Below are 16,510 nucleotides of genomic sequence, written 5' to 3' on the forward strand. Positions count from 1 at the left end.
GACATTGTAATGGCATACTTTACTATGATTTTTTAACTTTTTTGACATACTATATTATGACTTTTTTATGACTTTTTTGACATACTATACTATGACTTTTTGTCTTTCTTGACATACTATACTATGTCCTTTTGACTTTCTTGACTTATTATATTATGACTTTTTTGGCATTGTCATGGCATACTTTACTATGACTTTTTTGACATAATATATTCTGACTTTTTAACATACTCTATTGTGACTCTTTTGTGACTCTTTTGACATACTATATTATGACTTCATAACTTTCTTGACATACTATATTATGACTTTTTTGGCATTGTAATGGCATACTTTACTATGACTTTTTGACTTTTTGACATACTATACTATGACTTTTTTATGACTTTTTTGACATACTAAACTATGACTTCATGACTTTCTTGACATACTATATTGTGACTTTTTTGACATTGTAATGACATACTATATACTATGACTTTTTAATGACTTTTTGGACATACTATACTATAACTTTTTTGAAATTGTAATGATATTGTGTTTTATTATATTAACTTATTGCATCCTTTTAAAACAATCGAAAACCAAATATAAATACTAGTTTATCAATCAGTTTGTCAAGCAGCCACTTTTACATCACAAAACAAAAGAAACATACCACAGGCTTGTTCTTTAATAGCTTCATTTAATAGCTTTTAATAGGACAACAGTTCAATGCGAAAGAACTTTGTTGTTCAAAATGATGACGTTCATCAAAAGCTTTTTATGTAAATACAGTATTTTAACTATTAATTATAGATTATGTACCAAATATAACTTTATTGTGTCACAGCAGTAATCTTCCATCCTTTCTTTATCTTCATAGGTGGTTCTTCTCAGCCGCATATGTTGCATCTGATTATTTTAAATGAAAAAAAAAAGTAACTTCACATACAAGTGTGATGTAATCTGTGAAATAGAAAAAGTGTCTGATGTCTTACCTCCAGTTAATCATGATATCAAATCCTGTGTGACCTTACTCCTTGGGATCAATGGGAACTTCTGTTTTGATCAGTGATGTTATATCTGTGGACAAAGCAGTAATTACCTGTGATGCCTGCATCCTGACACACAACGCAAACAACACCGAACGAGAAGACCACTCACCCTCGAAGTCAATGAAGATGATGAGGTCGTCGTTCTTGAGGTAATTGCGCCGCCTGAGGTCAAAGTGCTTGATGAAGTTACTCCAGCCCCATGATTGGCCTCTGTAGCATTCACAGGAAGGGTCATCCGTCCCCACCTTGGAGGGATTGTCCCAAAACAACTTTCCATCTGACGCTAGAGGACACAAAAACACAGAATCGCCATGTATTCAATGATACTTTCGTCATCGCAGAACAACCTGTGATTTCATATTGTTGAAAGCTGGCGTGCGTGATGGATGAGTGCTTTTGGGGCGACGGTCGGTTGTATCACAGCTATCGAATGGCTCGTCATAACATTTTGAAGAGAAAAACAAAAAAATTACTCACCCATCGGCCTCGGCTGTACTTTGTTTTTACCGGGAAATGAATGTTTGCACGCAAATGATCTGCTAAACATCATTATGTCACCACTGCCATTGTGAGCGTGTTAGCATGCCGACCTTAGCATTCACAGCTTCATAGGCCCTGTTCAGACCTGGCATTAGAATGCGTCTCCACATGCGTCGCTGGTTCAAACTTGGGGCCCTTCTTTGTGGAGTTAGCATGTTCTCCCCGTGTCAGCGTGGGTTTTCCCAGGTGCCCAGGTTTCCTCCCACAGTCCAAAGACATGCAGGTTAGGTTCATTGTTGACTCTAAATGTCCCATAAGTGTGAATGTGAGTGTGAATGGTTGTCTGTCTCCATGTGTCAGCCCTGTGATAGTCTGGCGAACTGTCCAGGTTGTACCCCGCCTTCACCCAATGTCAGCTGGGATCGGCTCCCCTGTACTTAGCGCTGTCCACTTGTGATCCGATCACTCAGGACGCACGTTAACGCCAGGTCTGAACAGGGCCAGAGAGCTGTATAGCATGGATGTAGAATCTAAAGGTGAATTTAAGAGGCGGTTCGATTGCATACAAACTCAATGGAAAGACACAAATGGACGCCAATTAGGCACAAATTCCCATGTACGATTTGAGGCAAAGATGCGTCAGTGCGAGTTGAAAATGTTTTAATTTGAGTGATAATTGGCGCTCATCTCCATGGCATTTTGAACTGTTCATAGAAGATCTAGACTAAAACATTTTGAGATGTTGTCTTCAGGAGTTTGTTATACTGGATCCGAATGAAACATTTTCATATTTCTACCTTTTAAGTTGACCATTTAGTTTATGCTTTGGAAAACATTTTTAATAGCAACAGTTGCTTAAAGTAGGGCTGTCAGTAGTAGGGCAAATTTGTTTTAACGGCACTAATATCTTGAACGCATTAACACAACTTGCAATTTTGTAGCGGGCTCAGTTTCAAAGCTGCGAGAGTGAAGATACTAAAGAATTCATCGGTACCAACCATGTCATACTAGCTTGTCGGGAAGGAGGTTAAATAACGCTCCAAACACTTGAGGACTTGAGTTATATTGTTTTATGCTAAATGCAGTACCTGTGAGGTTTTCTGGACAATATCTGTCATTGTTTTGTGTTGTTAATTGATTTCCAATAATAAATATATACATACAGAGCAAACATATTTGCCCACTCCCATGTTCATAAGATTATTAAATACTTGACAAATCTCCCTTTAAGGTACATTTTGAAAAAATAAAAAATGTGCGATTAATTTGCGATTAAATATTTGAATCGATTGACAGCCCTAGTTTAAAGGGATCTATAAATAATGTTTCACAGTCCAATTGAATGTGGTTGTAATTATGTTATATATGTATTGTACTGTCTTAATCCCTCTGAAGACAATAGATAAGCAGCACTTACTCTGCCTCATATCAGTGGTGAGGCTGCGAGCGGTGGACATCCTCAGCTTGATGTCTGGGTCTTGGTCCATCACCACCAAGGTGGCCTGTCTGTTTATGGCCGGCCACTGCATCACCGCATCATTCTCCCCGCTGACCAGGTGGAAGTACAGCCCAGTGTAGTTGCCCGTGTAATCAGTGTGACTCGACAACGGCATGATACGAACACCGTAACCGTAGCCCTCAGGGCTGTAGAAACGAGGGCTGTCGATAACCGTGTCTCTGTCGGCCGTTTCCATGATCTTGGAGAAGTTCTGGATCGTCCACGCAGCGTTGGGGCAGCGTGTCTCGGTCAGGCTGATGTCGTCGATGTAGATGCCACCGGCGGATGCGGAGGGATCGTTGCGCACAGCTTGGAAAGCATAGCGGAATTTTTCCCCTACCTCCATTGGGACGTGGGTGATCTTCCACGTGTGGTCGGAATCCCCTGGGTCATAGGGAAAGGACAAGATGACAAATGTTACTATGTGTGGCAATATTGTTTGTATGTTAAGTAGAGGGATAGTGAAGTAGTGAGGTTTCACTTAAAGGTCCCATATTATAAAAAAGGGACATTTTCATGTTTTTTATTATAAAGCAGGCTTCAGTCCTATATAAATACTGTGAAAGTATTGAAACGCTCAATCCACAGGAAAATAGACACAGCTAGTATTCAGAAACTCTGCATTTGAAACAAGCTGTCAGGATTTCTGCCCATTTGTGATGTCACAAATCTACAATATTTAGACTCTTTGCATAGTTTTAAACGTAAACATTCTAAATGTGTCCCAGTTTATTCCTGGTTGCAATGTATGTGAATGTCATCAGCTGACAGGAAGTAAACATGGACCCAAGCTGTTGCCTAGCAACGCAATTCTGTTGCAATTCCATTGCAATTCCGTCTAAATGCGCTAAAAAGGAGCTTTAAAACAGAGGGTAAATACAGGCATATTTAGGCCGACAGTATGAGGAAAATTATTTTTTTTTTAACATTACAGCATGTAAACATGTTCTATTAGAAACACAAATTACAAGTATGAACCTGAAAATGAGCACGATATGGGACCTTTAACATTAGCCCTTAGCCAGGGTTTACTGACTAGTTTGACATTTTGGGAAATATTCACTTTCTTGCCAAGAATTAGATGAAATAATTCATACCACTCTCAAATCTGTCCATTAACCCTCTGAAAACCACAATATGATGGAAGTATATGATGGCCATTCCCATGCTCACTTATGTCTCATAAGTTCTTGCAGCAATTTTGGGGTTGATACCATTTGTTACACAGATTTGGTGCTATCTGTGCTCTCTTGTTAGAAGTGGGAGCCGAATGCCAAATATCTTCCACAGAGATAAACAACACGTTAATTTTGTCCCGCCAAAACGTTTTAAATGATTACTTCACAATCATAACCCGATTTTTTTTAGGAAATGACATACACTGTCCACACATTTCTACAAGCGTTGTGGATGTATTTTTTTTTTTTTTTTGAATATTAAAGGTCCCATATCGTGCTCATTTTCAGGTTCATTCTTGTATTTTGGGTTTCTTCTAGAACATGTTTACATGCTGTAATGTTAAAAAAAAAAACGTTATTTTCCTCATACTGTCGGCATGAATATACCTGTATTTACCCTCTGTCTGAAACTCTCCGTTTTAGTGCATTTCAATGGAATTGCAACGGAATTGCGTTGCTAGGCAACAGCTTGGGTCCATGTTTACATCCTGTCAGCTGATGTTATTTACATACACTGCAACAGGAAATAAACTGGGACACATTTAGAATGTTTACGTTTAAAATCGTGTAATGGTCTAAATATTGTAGTTTGTGACATCACAAATGGACAGAAATCCTAACGGCTTGATTCAAATGCACAATTTCTGAATACGGACTGTGTGTGTTTCTCCGTATATGGAACGTTTCAATACTTTCACAGTATTTATATAGCACTTAAACCTGCTTTATACTATAACAGACATGAAAATCTCACTTTTACAATATGGGACCTGTAACCTACGTAAAAATGTTATCAATAAGACCTTTAACTATCTAGGCAGTAAGTAACTGTCTAACTTGTATGTTATGATGTCTTAAAATAACTTGATTTGAATATCATTTGAAACTACTGAGCAGCTAAACCAGCTAATATTTGCCTTGATGCAAAGCTGTGTAGCTATGGCTCCAGGTAGTTGCTGGGAAATATGTCCTGTCATAAACATGCCCACTTCATAAATACCATAAAAGGTGTGTATCTTCTTCATTCTACGAATGGTGCCTGTGCCATCGTCCGTCTTGACCCAGATCACCAGCCTGTCCTTGGAGCTCCCGGTCATCTTGTAGAAGAACTGCAGACACTGAAGCCTCCTCTTTGGGTAGAGAGTTCGCGATTCCAGCAGTGCAGACTCATTAGGGTTCCCAGTCATGGTGCTGAAGTGCATGAAGTAGCCAGCATCTAGAAGAGCGAAGACAAGACGAGCTCTTAACCGCATGCAACTTCATTTCTTCCATGCTGTCTGAACTTAGAATAATCAGTAATTGGTATTTTTAAAAGAGACATTATTCAACTCTGACCTTTGCATTGTCCCAGGAGTGTGTGATCCTCTGTACCCACACTGCTCTTAGTATGAACCCAGTCGGCGTCATCAGAGGTGGCCTGGATCATCCCGCAGATGCTGGCGTACTCAAAGGCACACTGGTCCAGCAGGGTGAGAGGACCAGCTGGGGAGGGAAGGGGGTCAAGAGTCATTTGAAAGTTTTGGTGCATTTTGTTCTTTGGAGGCTTTTGTACACGCTGAATCCTACTCCCTAAAGACTCCGCTCATTTCTGTCCAATAATACCGCATTCGGTCCATTGTCAACTTTTAAGAAAAAACAACATGTCAACATAGGAAATTTACTCATGCAACATATACGTACAGCAGTTGTACATCCGGTTGAGCCTGAAGGTGTCCATCTTGCTGAAGTCGAGGTACTGGCCAATGATGTTGTAGAACTCTGGGATTTTGGTGGTGATGGTGGGGAGGTCGTTCTGATTGAAGGAGAAGGGCCTGTAATGCATGACGGACTCGTAGTCGTACGCCGTGTTTTGGTCGGTGATGTAGTCGTCGTTGTACTTGTTGAAGTTGTGTTGAAGTCCTGCGGGAAATTTCATGTCCATTTAGTCTTTCCTACCACACAAAATGCCACAATAAGTGTTAAAGGTCCCATTTTGTGCCCATTTTCAGGTTCATACTTGTATTTTGTGTTTGTAATAGAACATGTTTACATGCTATAATGTTCTTAAAAACCTCATATTACGACTTTTTTATGACTTTACTCTTGTAATATTATGATTTTATTCTCATAATATTACGACTTTTTGTTCTCGTAAACTTCTGACTTTATTCTCATATTCCGACTTTTTTATGACTTTATTCTCGTACTATTATGACTTTATTCTCTAAATCTCAGATTTATTTTTCTTCCTCAATGTGGCCCTAGTACTCCGTCATACCGTCGTACCATAGACCTACAACAATGATAAATAAAAATGAAAATGTAAACAAAGAACAGTTATTAATTTCCATTTTTATAAATCCACAGGGAGCCACTGGAGAGGGGCTAAAGAGCTGCAGGTTGCAGACCCCTGACCATGAAGTTCCTAGACGTACCCGGTGTGACCTGATCCAGCCAGATGTCGACATAGTCATCCCTGTCTGTGCGGGACTGTTCATGGTAGAATCCCAGAGCGTGGAGCAGCTCATGTTCAATCACTGCCTTGTGATCACAGCCTGACCCCAAAGACAGAATCTGGCCGGTCTGCTGGTCACCAACGTTGGAGAAACACCTATGATGGCAGAAGCAGTCGCATAAAGTTATAGCTTGAACTTGAACCCATGACTGAAGCTGATTTCAATGCACAGAGAGTTATTTGAATTTTGAACTCTGTAAATTGGTATCTATTCTGCAGCAGCTATCTGTAACAGTAGATTTTTGCAAATGCTGCCATACCCTCCTCTCTTTTCAAACTTGATGAATGTTTTCTCTCCTTCGTAAGGCTTGAAGTCAACACAAGACTTCAGGCGATACATTTCGAAAGCCTGATGGACGCAGCCTTTGGCGTTCAGATCTGAGAAGGGAAAGAAACAGTCACAACAGAGGACGGAATGTTTTTTTTTTGGCATCATTGGTCAAAAATTCCATAATAACCTTTCAACATATTGTAATTCAAGTGTTTTGAGAGAAAACTAAACTTCTGCTCCTCCTCATGGCTCTGTTTTCAGGCTTTTAAAAAATCTAGGCCGTGACGGGAGACTTTGGCCAATCACAGGTCATTTCAGAGAAAGAGAGCATTCCTATTGGCTGTTCATTCAACGGAGGCAGCTGTCAATCACTCGCAAACTCCGATCAAACGGTCAAACTAGGCAGCGCTGATCAAATATGAATCAATAGACTGTTACTGTAATGCCTATTTCTCTCCTCAGATGTTTTCAGAATCATCTTGTAGTGTACTGTTCAGCTGTAAAATGAGAAAGTTTGCTCCGGCTGGTGGGCGGTGCTTGGTATTTCTTATCTCAACATGACTGCCGGGTCACCAGCTTTCTCATTTGACAGCTAAACAGTACACTAAAAAATGTTTTTGAAAACATTTTACGCGAGAAATAGGCATTACAGTAACAGAATATTGATTTATATTTGATCAGCGCTGGCTAGTTTGATCGGCGTTTGTGAGTGATTGACAGCTGCTCAGAGGAGGCGAGGCTCCAGCTCGGCTCTGATTGGTTGTTTTCCTCCGGTCTGTGGAATCTTGCAAATGCCATTCGGAGGAGACCAGAGGACACAGAGACACATGATTTTTTTCAGACCTTACCTGTCTCATGTCAGGATAGAGTGACCTTTTTATAAAAATAACTTTTTAAAATCATATTTGCTCCAACCTGCCTACTGCTGCTTTAATAGTAACATGATCAGATGTGCTGCTTCCACATTAATTTGTAGAGAAAGGTAATAAAACTGGGGAAATAGTGCTCCCTTGTGGAGCCCTAGTATTAGTAATAATGGAAGACACAGCCCCATTTACTCTAACACGCTGTAATCAGTCAGTCAGAAAGGATTAGACCCATCGGATGGTTCCAGACTGGGGCTTACTAACTCTGGGCCGTACATGTGACAGTGAGTATTTACAGTCAATACAGTGTTCAGAGTGTACTGGATATTAAAAAAAGAAACTCACCCAAATCATCACCCAGAATGTAAGGAATTGGAAATTTCCATCTGTATCTTTTGTCAGCCAAAGCATTCCTTTCTTCCTGTTGCATAAGAGAAGTGTTTAAAAAGAAATGTGACCATAAACCTAATCGAGGCTAATAAAAACACATAATAAAGCGAGTGTTGTTATCTGAAATAGATCTATAGCCCTAAAGTTCAAGAGCAAGAGGGCCGAGAACAGCAAGACACGTGATTGCGCACAAACAAAGTTGCCAATGAAACAGTCAAGAGACGATTAGCAGTGATTAAAGGTCCCATATCATGCTCATTTTCAGGTTCATACTTGTATTTTGTGTTTCTACTAGAACATGTTTACATGCTGTAATGTTCAACAAAACCCTTTATTTTCCTCGTACTGTCTGCCTGAATATACCTGCATTCACCCTCTGTCTGAAACGTTCCGTTTTAGTGCATTTCAATGGAATTGCAACGGAATTGCGTTGCTAGGCAACAGCTTGGGTTCATGTTTACATCCTGTCAGCTGATGTTATTTACATACACTGCAACAGGAATTAAACTGGGACACATTTAGAATGTTTACGTTTAAAACCGTGTAATGGTCTAAATATTGTAGATTTGTGACATCACAAATGGACAGAAATCCTAACAGTTTGTTTCAAACGCACAATTTCTGAATACGAGCTGTGTGCGTTTCTCCGTATATTAAGTGTTTTGATGAGTTTAACAGTATTTATATAGTACTTAAACCTGCTTTATAATATAAAAGACATGGAAATCTCACTTTTGACAATATGGGACCTTTGAGCAAACGCATTTTTCCCTCAAAAATAAGGAAAATAAATTCCCCTCAAAATACAACCTACTGGAATCAAAATGTCCCCTTCAAGCAGGTTGGCGTCTGATCCTGCAGCACAGGAACAAACGTTGTGTTTAAATCAGCAACAAACACATTTTACATTTTACATCAGGAAATACAGGATCAGGATCAATGAACAATTAAAATGTCGCAGGTCACCTGGGTTTAGGATGGGGTTCTCATCCTCGCCATTCTCGTACACCTCTGTAACACAAACACAGACACGGCTCAGACTCTTTTCAACAACTGTAAGGCTGCGTCTTTTTAAGAAAGATAATGTTTTGACATACCATGTACCTCGGGGGAAATAGGTATCTGAATAACACAAAACCAATGTAAGCCGTCACCCAGTTAATGACCACATCACATCATGCTAATCATTCATGAATAAATACTTACAGTATATGAAGTGGCAAGGGCCACCAGACCAAACAATAACAGGACTCGCTCCATCATCATGCTGTGTCACGGAGTAAATGTTGCCGCTTTGCTGTAAATTTGCACGTTGACAAGATATGACCTTTAGCCCTCGATGAAGTTTATGAAGGTTATAAGTAACCGAAGGACTTTGAGTCAGCGGTGTTACTGATTGGTGAGCTGATTTATGAAGTGTTTGGACACGGCATGTCATGGACAATGGCTGCAATGGCATGCTTTCTTTACACTACCTGGGCGTATTATGGGATTTTGTTATAACATCTTGTAGCTCCCCTAAATTCAGAAATTTCTTTCCAGCTCATTGATGATGTGTTATGTTATATACTGTATATATATATACGCAGTATATATATATATTTATATATATATATATATAAATATATATATATATATATCAGTCATTTTCTGGTTGGATGGCTGTACTTTCACTCAAGTGTGGCATTCAGGTACTCCATCCACCACTGAGTTCTACCCATGTTGGTTTTGGTTTTCTCTTCAATTGTTTTCTCCAATTTCCCAACCTTGCAAAGTTATGCAGTTAGACTTGGAGACTCACACATTTCAAAGTTACTTTTTGGGGAGGCAATAAAATGAGGCTACTAGTCAGTGGCGGCTGGTGGAAATGCTTCTAGGTAGGGCTGTGCCACATCCAATCAATTTCAGCAAACATCCCGGTATGATTTAATGCAAAAAAAGTGAAGGTATCAAAAACACATTACTACTTTGCAGTTAAATAATTAACAATTATTTTATTCCAACAGGAAGAGTAAATAATGCTTTGAAAAACACAACAGTATCAAATGTACTCAGTGGTGGAATGTAACTAAGTACATTAATACAATTTTGATGTATTTCTACTTTACATGAGTATTTCCATGTTCTGCTACTTTCTACTCCACTACATCTCAGAGGGAAATATTAGACTTTTTACCCCACTACATTTATCTGACAACTTTAGTTACTTTACAGATTCAGATTATTAATACAAAATATAATCGCATTACAATCAAATTACACATATTACTGGATGCATTCCATATTTAAAACACAAATATTGACAATTTATATAATTATAATTATCATTATTAGTAGTAGTAGTAGTAGTAGTAATGTTTTGTTGTGTGTGACTCAGGGAGGGCGGCGCCCTAGCGCCCTCTATTGGCCGGCCGCTTCCTTTTACTAGTTCTGATGTGTCTTTTGTTATGAGTCAAGTGAAGGTAGAGGAGTCAGTCACTTGTGTGTTTTTTTACAAGGATCCAATTGAACCACTAGATGGCGACAAATACTCAGGCCAGTGTGTTCTGTGTGGTGTAAACTCAGTTCACTCACAAATAGCAACAGTTTGAGTCTGCAAAGAGGTCAAATAGACCCCAAGATTACACCTGCAGTTGGTTTTATGGTTGGGGATTCACATATTTACTGGGAGAAATATTTTACTCTAATGTCACAGTTCCAGTGGTTTGCCTAAGTTTTCACAATATGAATCTCTTAATAAAACATTCAGTGCTGTTAAGGATAACTTGGAGGCTACCTATTGTTAAAGGCTTTCTAGTAGTCTATTACAACCCTGAAAGGAGCAACTCTCCCAATCCCACTCAAACACAATATTATGGTCATTTGTGATATTGAAGATTATCCAAATTGCACTGGTCTGAGGGCATTTTAGTGGTTCTTAAATGTTATGGACATAATGAGTATTCCCAAATTTCCCCTTTGATAGTCTTAAGTGTTCATGTGGCTAACGTTAGTTAAAGCTTGAGACGGATGGAAGCACTGCTGTGACATCACAACATATTCAGTTAGGCTATATTATTTAACTTGACTAGCTAGTTCCGTTGCAGAAATGTAGCCGATGCTAACGTCACATAGAAGGTTACACAGGTGTAGTTAACCGGGCTGACGTCCTGTGTGTGCTTGTTTAGGGGGTGAAAGAGAGAGAGAGTGTAACGCAGATGACAACAGGCATGTTATCCACAACTTTAGTCGTAGTAAGAGTTATCGTGGCTCATTAGCACATTCGCACGGCTAACTAGCACGTTAGCTAACATTAGCATGGCAACGTTCCGTTCCTGCCATAGCTAGGTCCGATTAGCTTCCTACGAGGGAAGTTTAGCCATATCTTTGTCTACGAATATAACAGAACAACAACAGTTGTTCCGACAGACTGAAGGGATGTTTATCTTGCTCCTCTACCATCCTCTTCGCACCGGGACGAGGTGGCCGAGTGGTTAAGGCGATGGACTGCTAATCCATTGTGCTCTGCACGCGTGGGTTCGAATCCCATCCTCGTCGATATCTTTTCACGTTATCAATATTTATCCTATTAAAACAGTGTAGTACGGCTTCGTGTTTTACTATATTTTATGTATGATCATATTTAATTGATATTTTGTTGACAGTAAACGGCAGCGTTTCTCTTTGGTAGACCAGCTGTTTACACATTCAAGATCAGGTTATTTATTTTGGTTGTCACATTAACAAAATATTGCACCATGCTTTACAGGATTAGTCACAAACTGATGTTTTGGGAATTTTCTTTCACATAGTTTTGTTGTTACATGACCATATTACAATACTATACTAAAAAACAGCCCCCACCATACTTTAAAGCAAGCATTACTGCATTATTTCCTCCACTGTGCATTTTAAAGGTCCCATATCGTGCTCATTTTCAGGTTCATACTTGTATTTTATGTTTCTACTAGAACATGTTTACATGCTGTAATGTTAAAAAAAAAACTTTATTTTCCTCGTACTGTCTGCCTGAATATACCTGTATTCACCTTCTGTCTGAAACGCTGCGTTTTAGTGCAGTTCAATGGAATTTCGTTGCTAGGCAACAGCTTGGGTCCATGCTTACTTCCTGTCAGCTGATGTTTTTTACATACACTGCAACAGGAAATAAACTGGGACACATTTAGAATGTTTATGTTTAAAACCGTGTAATTGTCTAAATGCTGTAGATCTGTGACATCACAAATGGACAGAAATTCTAATGGCTTGTTTCAAACGCATCATTTCTGTGTGTTTCTCCGTATATTGAGCGTTTTGATAGTTTAACAGTATTTATATATCACTTAAACCTGCTTTATAATGTAAAAGACCTGAAAATCTCACTGTTTACAATATGGGACCTTTAAATGAAGGCTTTCACATAAAACCACAACCCACATTCCTTTGCTTTTCATCTTTTTTTGTTGTTGTTTTATTTAAAGTAGTCCTCATCTGCTTGATAGGCTCTGTTGTAACGTCCCTCACTTCTGTCCATATGTTTCTCATCATTACAGCTCTCCTGGGAACCAGCAGGGCATCGTGATCCTCCTGCAGCTCCGTAATGACTCCCGTCCGGTCCAGGAGAGAGGTGGATCGACTCTGCCTGTCCTCCCGTGAGGTCGTCTGTGGCTCGGCTGCTTGTTGTCTACGAGCGAGAAACAGGAAATGAAGTGGAATACAAGGAAATAACCACCACCACCAAACTACACTATTATATTACTTTTTGGACAGTATGCTTGTTTTGTTGCACTCGCATTTGACGTTACCTTGTGGTCCCGATGATGTTGATCTATGGCATACTGGTACTTGGCTGCGTTCAGTCCTAGGGCACCGGCTAGTCTCTCGCCAAGGAAATCGCAAGCTAATTTTGGGCAACAATGACATAACTCAGGGAGACTTTCTTTACAGCTATAATCATGCCTATTGTGGATTAAATGTCACGTTACGTACTCAGCAGTGAAATCCTCCCAAGTAGAAAGGCCACACTCTTGAAGGACAACCTAGTCTGAGAAAGAAGAGACAAGACAACTTAATGACATGTCCTACTTAATAACAACTAAACATGAAATGTCTCCCCTGTAACAGTGTCCCACCTTCTCTGCAGGTTCTCTGAAGGGAGGCCTGTTTGACGACTGCTCCTCTTCCTCCTCCTCTTCGCTGTCTTCCTCCTCCAGGGTTTCGCCGCTGGAGAAGTGGATGACCCTCCTCTGTTTGGACAGGGCAGGACTCCCAAACTGGGTTTCCTGTATGTCTGGTGACGTCTGACAGATTTGGACAGGGCTTTACAGAAGCTTTTTGTTTGTACTGACACGTTGTCACATTAACTGTGTGCAGCATGTTGTCACTTTATAGGCCTTTTTTATATACCGACAGAGGTCTTCCAAAGTCACACACAGCTGTTAAAAGTTTGCTAGAGTGCTACTGAACACAATCTGTTAAGCTAACACATCTCTGTTTGTCTTGCTTCACTATTACAACACTTACTTCCTGGTGGTGGCTGTTGTTCATTCTTCATAAGTCTTTTCTTTGTCGCTCCAAATGCAACACCGTCAATTCGTTCTACCTGTCACAGCTGTGCTGTATGTGTCCATCCACGCCGACTCTGCTTTGTGGAGAAAAAACAACTACAGGATGCAGGAACACTCTTGAAACCTGAGACGCAGAATACAGCAGTGCACACCTTATCACAGGACAGAGGTTAGAGAGTCAATGTTGATGCAATCAGTTTCATTCTCAGGCTTGAGGGGCTGGGCTTGTAGTAGCACTGTGTAGAATGTCAATGTAGGTGGCCTAAAGTCAGATTAAACATTCCATTCATTCATATCTACATGCTGTATATCTGCTGGTTGCAGCACTTCATACGTAAGTGGAGTATTCAAATCCAGGAGACCACTTTTTTTTTTGATGCAACTCAGCCTGACTTCAGCCTCTTAAATAATCCAAATTTGGGATGGCACTAGCATCCTGGTTGTGGCTCAATCTACATCATTCAAATTAGTATAATATTATAACATTAAATAAAAAAAGTATAATGTTAATATAGTAGTATAATGTCAGCATAATATTAAAGAGGACCTATTGTGCTTTTCCTCTTTCCTTTAGTGTGTTATGTCGTTTTTTGTGCATTTGAAAGGTCTGCAAAGTTTCAAAGCCCATAGTCCACGCCAAAGGGAGTTACTCTCTCCCACAGAAACACTGCTCCTGAACTGCCTTAAACGTCTCGCTTGAAGTCCCACCTTTTCTTCCGTAACGTGATGATGTCACCAAGTAATATTTGCATAATGCCTGCCTTGCAGCTATTTGCACGCCCTCAAATATAGCTAGTCAGAGCGGAGCTGGGGCGGAGTCCCAAGTGTTATGTTCGGTTGACCAATCAGAGCAGACTGGGATTTTCGGGGGGGGGGTGAAGCTGCAGCACAGCCGGTGTGAGAAAAATACAGCGTTTTTTTAAACATTAAAGCATGTGCACATGTTCTAGTAGAAACCCAAGTATGCACCTGAAAATGAGCATCATATAGAATTATATGTTTTCACATCATTTCATATAATAGTATATACCACTAGTATCATATTAATTCCAACTGGACAATACAGCAGAAATACACAACCAACATTTATCATTTCTGTAGCTTGTGTTCCTTCATTAAATCCTTGAGCCAGAAAGAGGGTTTTACACTGGGATGATGCGTAAATCATGTTGACATATATAAGCACACGATGTGACAGAATGGACTTTTGTGGATGATTTAATACCGTTAGAAATACAGTTTACATGACTGACACCATTAGAGGAGGAATAATGAGCTACAGGAGTGTACATTGTAATGGTGATCTGACACAGTTGCCTTGAAAAGAATAAAAGGACTAACGTCGGTCTGATTTCTGTTCCAGGTATAATGAACAACGGTTACTTGCATTGACCATTATAATCCATTCAGATCCCCGCTGAAATCCCTGCACAACTGAATATAAAGTGCAAAGGTGTTACAATGTGCGATAATGAGATTTAGTGACAGTTAGCTTGTCTGCTTTTCACTACTGTTTGGAGTCTAGCTCAGGTAAGCTAATATACATGTAGGGGCATAAATGAGTACATGTGAGCGGTATATTACAGTTTATACAAGTTTTTTCAGCAATTAATAGTTATGCTTTGGCGACAACTTCTGTGAAGCAGCAGCACGTAAAATAACTTTTGGACACGAATGATTGTGTGCTCTCCAAGCCTCAGATCTGATAACACTCGTGCCCCGATGTTTACCTTTAAAAGAGACTGTATGTAAGTTTTAAACGTATAAACGTTTTTTTATTGCCAATGTGTGAACAGGTTGTGAGCTAACCTAAAAAAAAAAGAGACCTTCCGCAACTTTCTGGGTTTCTTCTATCAGCCTCTAGACTGCTTTTATTGTGAAAAACCCGGCCCCCGTTTTTTCCGGGAAAATAAAACAGATGTGGAGTCCGCTAACGCCAACAAACGACCAAAACTACAGTGCCTCCCCTGTGCCTTCTGACCACGGTCAGGAGGCTGAAGCAGGAAAAGTTAACAGTAGCGCTCGCGAATGTCTTTACTCTCTTCAGCTCCGCTTCAGGGCTAACAGTGTGCAACCATAGCTAACGTTTGGTTAGAAATGGAGTCCGCTAACGCCAACAAACGACCAAAACTACGGTGTCTTCCCTGTGTCTTCTGACCACGGTCGGGAGGCTGAAGCAGGAAAAGTTAACGCTAGGATCAACATTGGCCGGGCCTTCGATTCAAGGAGGGGACCTTCGTTTGGTAAGCTAACATTACTAGCAAGCATGTGAAATATGTATTGATATCGTGGTTTCAGCTGGCTAATGTTGCTAATCAACACGATGCCCGTCAATCACAGACAGTCTCGTGTGTGTCGGTAGTGCGAGCACAAGCGCGGGCAACAGGACGCCGACTGACTTTACGGCCACAGGTGTCGCTGTTAAGAAGCAAAATGTCTGATTCTTACACAGAGCCCCTTTAAGGAAAAGGGATAACACTCAATAGATGTACAGTACATATACTGTGTCAACTATTGACAACACAGCACTCTCTCAGCAACTGAAAACTTTAAGCGTTTTACCGTATGTATCGGTGGGTACTCTGGTGCATCCACTGAAACATAAGAAAATCACCAAAAACACATGATTTGAGTTACATACAGTAGAATTGTATATGCTGTCATAAGTGTGTTTAACTAAAATACCATTACACAATAGAAATAAATTATTATCGGGGATGTATCACAGAATCCCTAAGCATGATTCAGCC

The 16,510-nt window shown here is 40.0% G+C and overlaps 2 protein-coding genes, 1 long non-coding RNA gene and 1 other non-coding gene across 4 annotated transcripts; 2 read left to right on the top strand and 2 right to left on the bottom strand.

The window, feature by feature from the left end:
- Positions 1-676: 676 nt before the first annotated feature.
- mep1a.1 (meprin A, alpha (PABA peptide hydrolase), tandem duplicate 1) lies at positions 677-9,935 on the bottom strand. The gene is made up of 13 exons (XM_037751549.1): positions 9,932-9,935; positions 9,181-9,225; positions 9,029-9,069; positions 8,170-8,245; positions 6,948-7,065; positions 6,608-6,783; positions 5,874-6,092; positions 5,529-5,675; positions 5,194-5,409; positions 2,935-3,399; positions 1,147-1,320; positions 981-1,065; positions 677-894 (listed from the first exon to the last, which is right to left on the bottom strand). Exons 1-12 carry the CDS (start codon positions 9,933-9,935, stop codon positions 1,016-1,018), a joined length of 1,731 nt encoding a protein of 576 aa, XP_037607477.1. The 3' UTR covers positions 677-894; positions 981-1,015.
- Positions 9,936-11,346: 1,411 nt separating this feature from the next.
- LOC119477421 lies at positions 11,347-12,913 on the top strand. Its single transcript, XR_005204228.1, has 2 exons — positions 11,347-11,911; positions 12,747-12,913. It is a non-coding gene; the product is annotated as an uncharacterized LOC119477421 (long non-coding RNA).
- trnas-gcu lies at positions 11,670-11,751 on the top strand. The gene has a single exon. It is a non-coding gene; the product is annotated as a tRNA-Ser (tRNA).
- Positions 12,628-14,356, bottom strand: LOC119477417 (protein FAM177A1). Its single transcript, XM_037751511.1, has 5 exons — positions 13,717-14,356; positions 13,326-13,493; positions 13,183-13,237; positions 12,999-13,093; positions 12,628-12,877 (listed from the first exon to the last, which is right to left on the bottom strand). Exons 1-5 carry the CDS (start codon positions 13,738-13,740, stop codon positions 12,665-12,667), a joined length of 555 nt encoding a protein of 184 aa, XP_037607439.1. The 5' UTR covers positions 13,741-14,356; the 3' UTR covers positions 12,628-12,664.
- Between the last annotated feature and the right edge of the window lie 2,154 nt (positions 14,357-16,510).

The sequence above is a fragment of the Sebastes umbrosus genome, chromosome 18, assembly GCF_015220745.1.
Source record: "Sebastes umbrosus isolate fSebUmb1 chromosome 18, fSebUmb1.pri, whole genome shotgun sequence".
Classification (NCBI taxonomy): Eukaryota; Metazoa; Chordata; class Actinopteri; order Perciformes; family Sebastidae; genus Sebastes; species Sebastes umbrosus.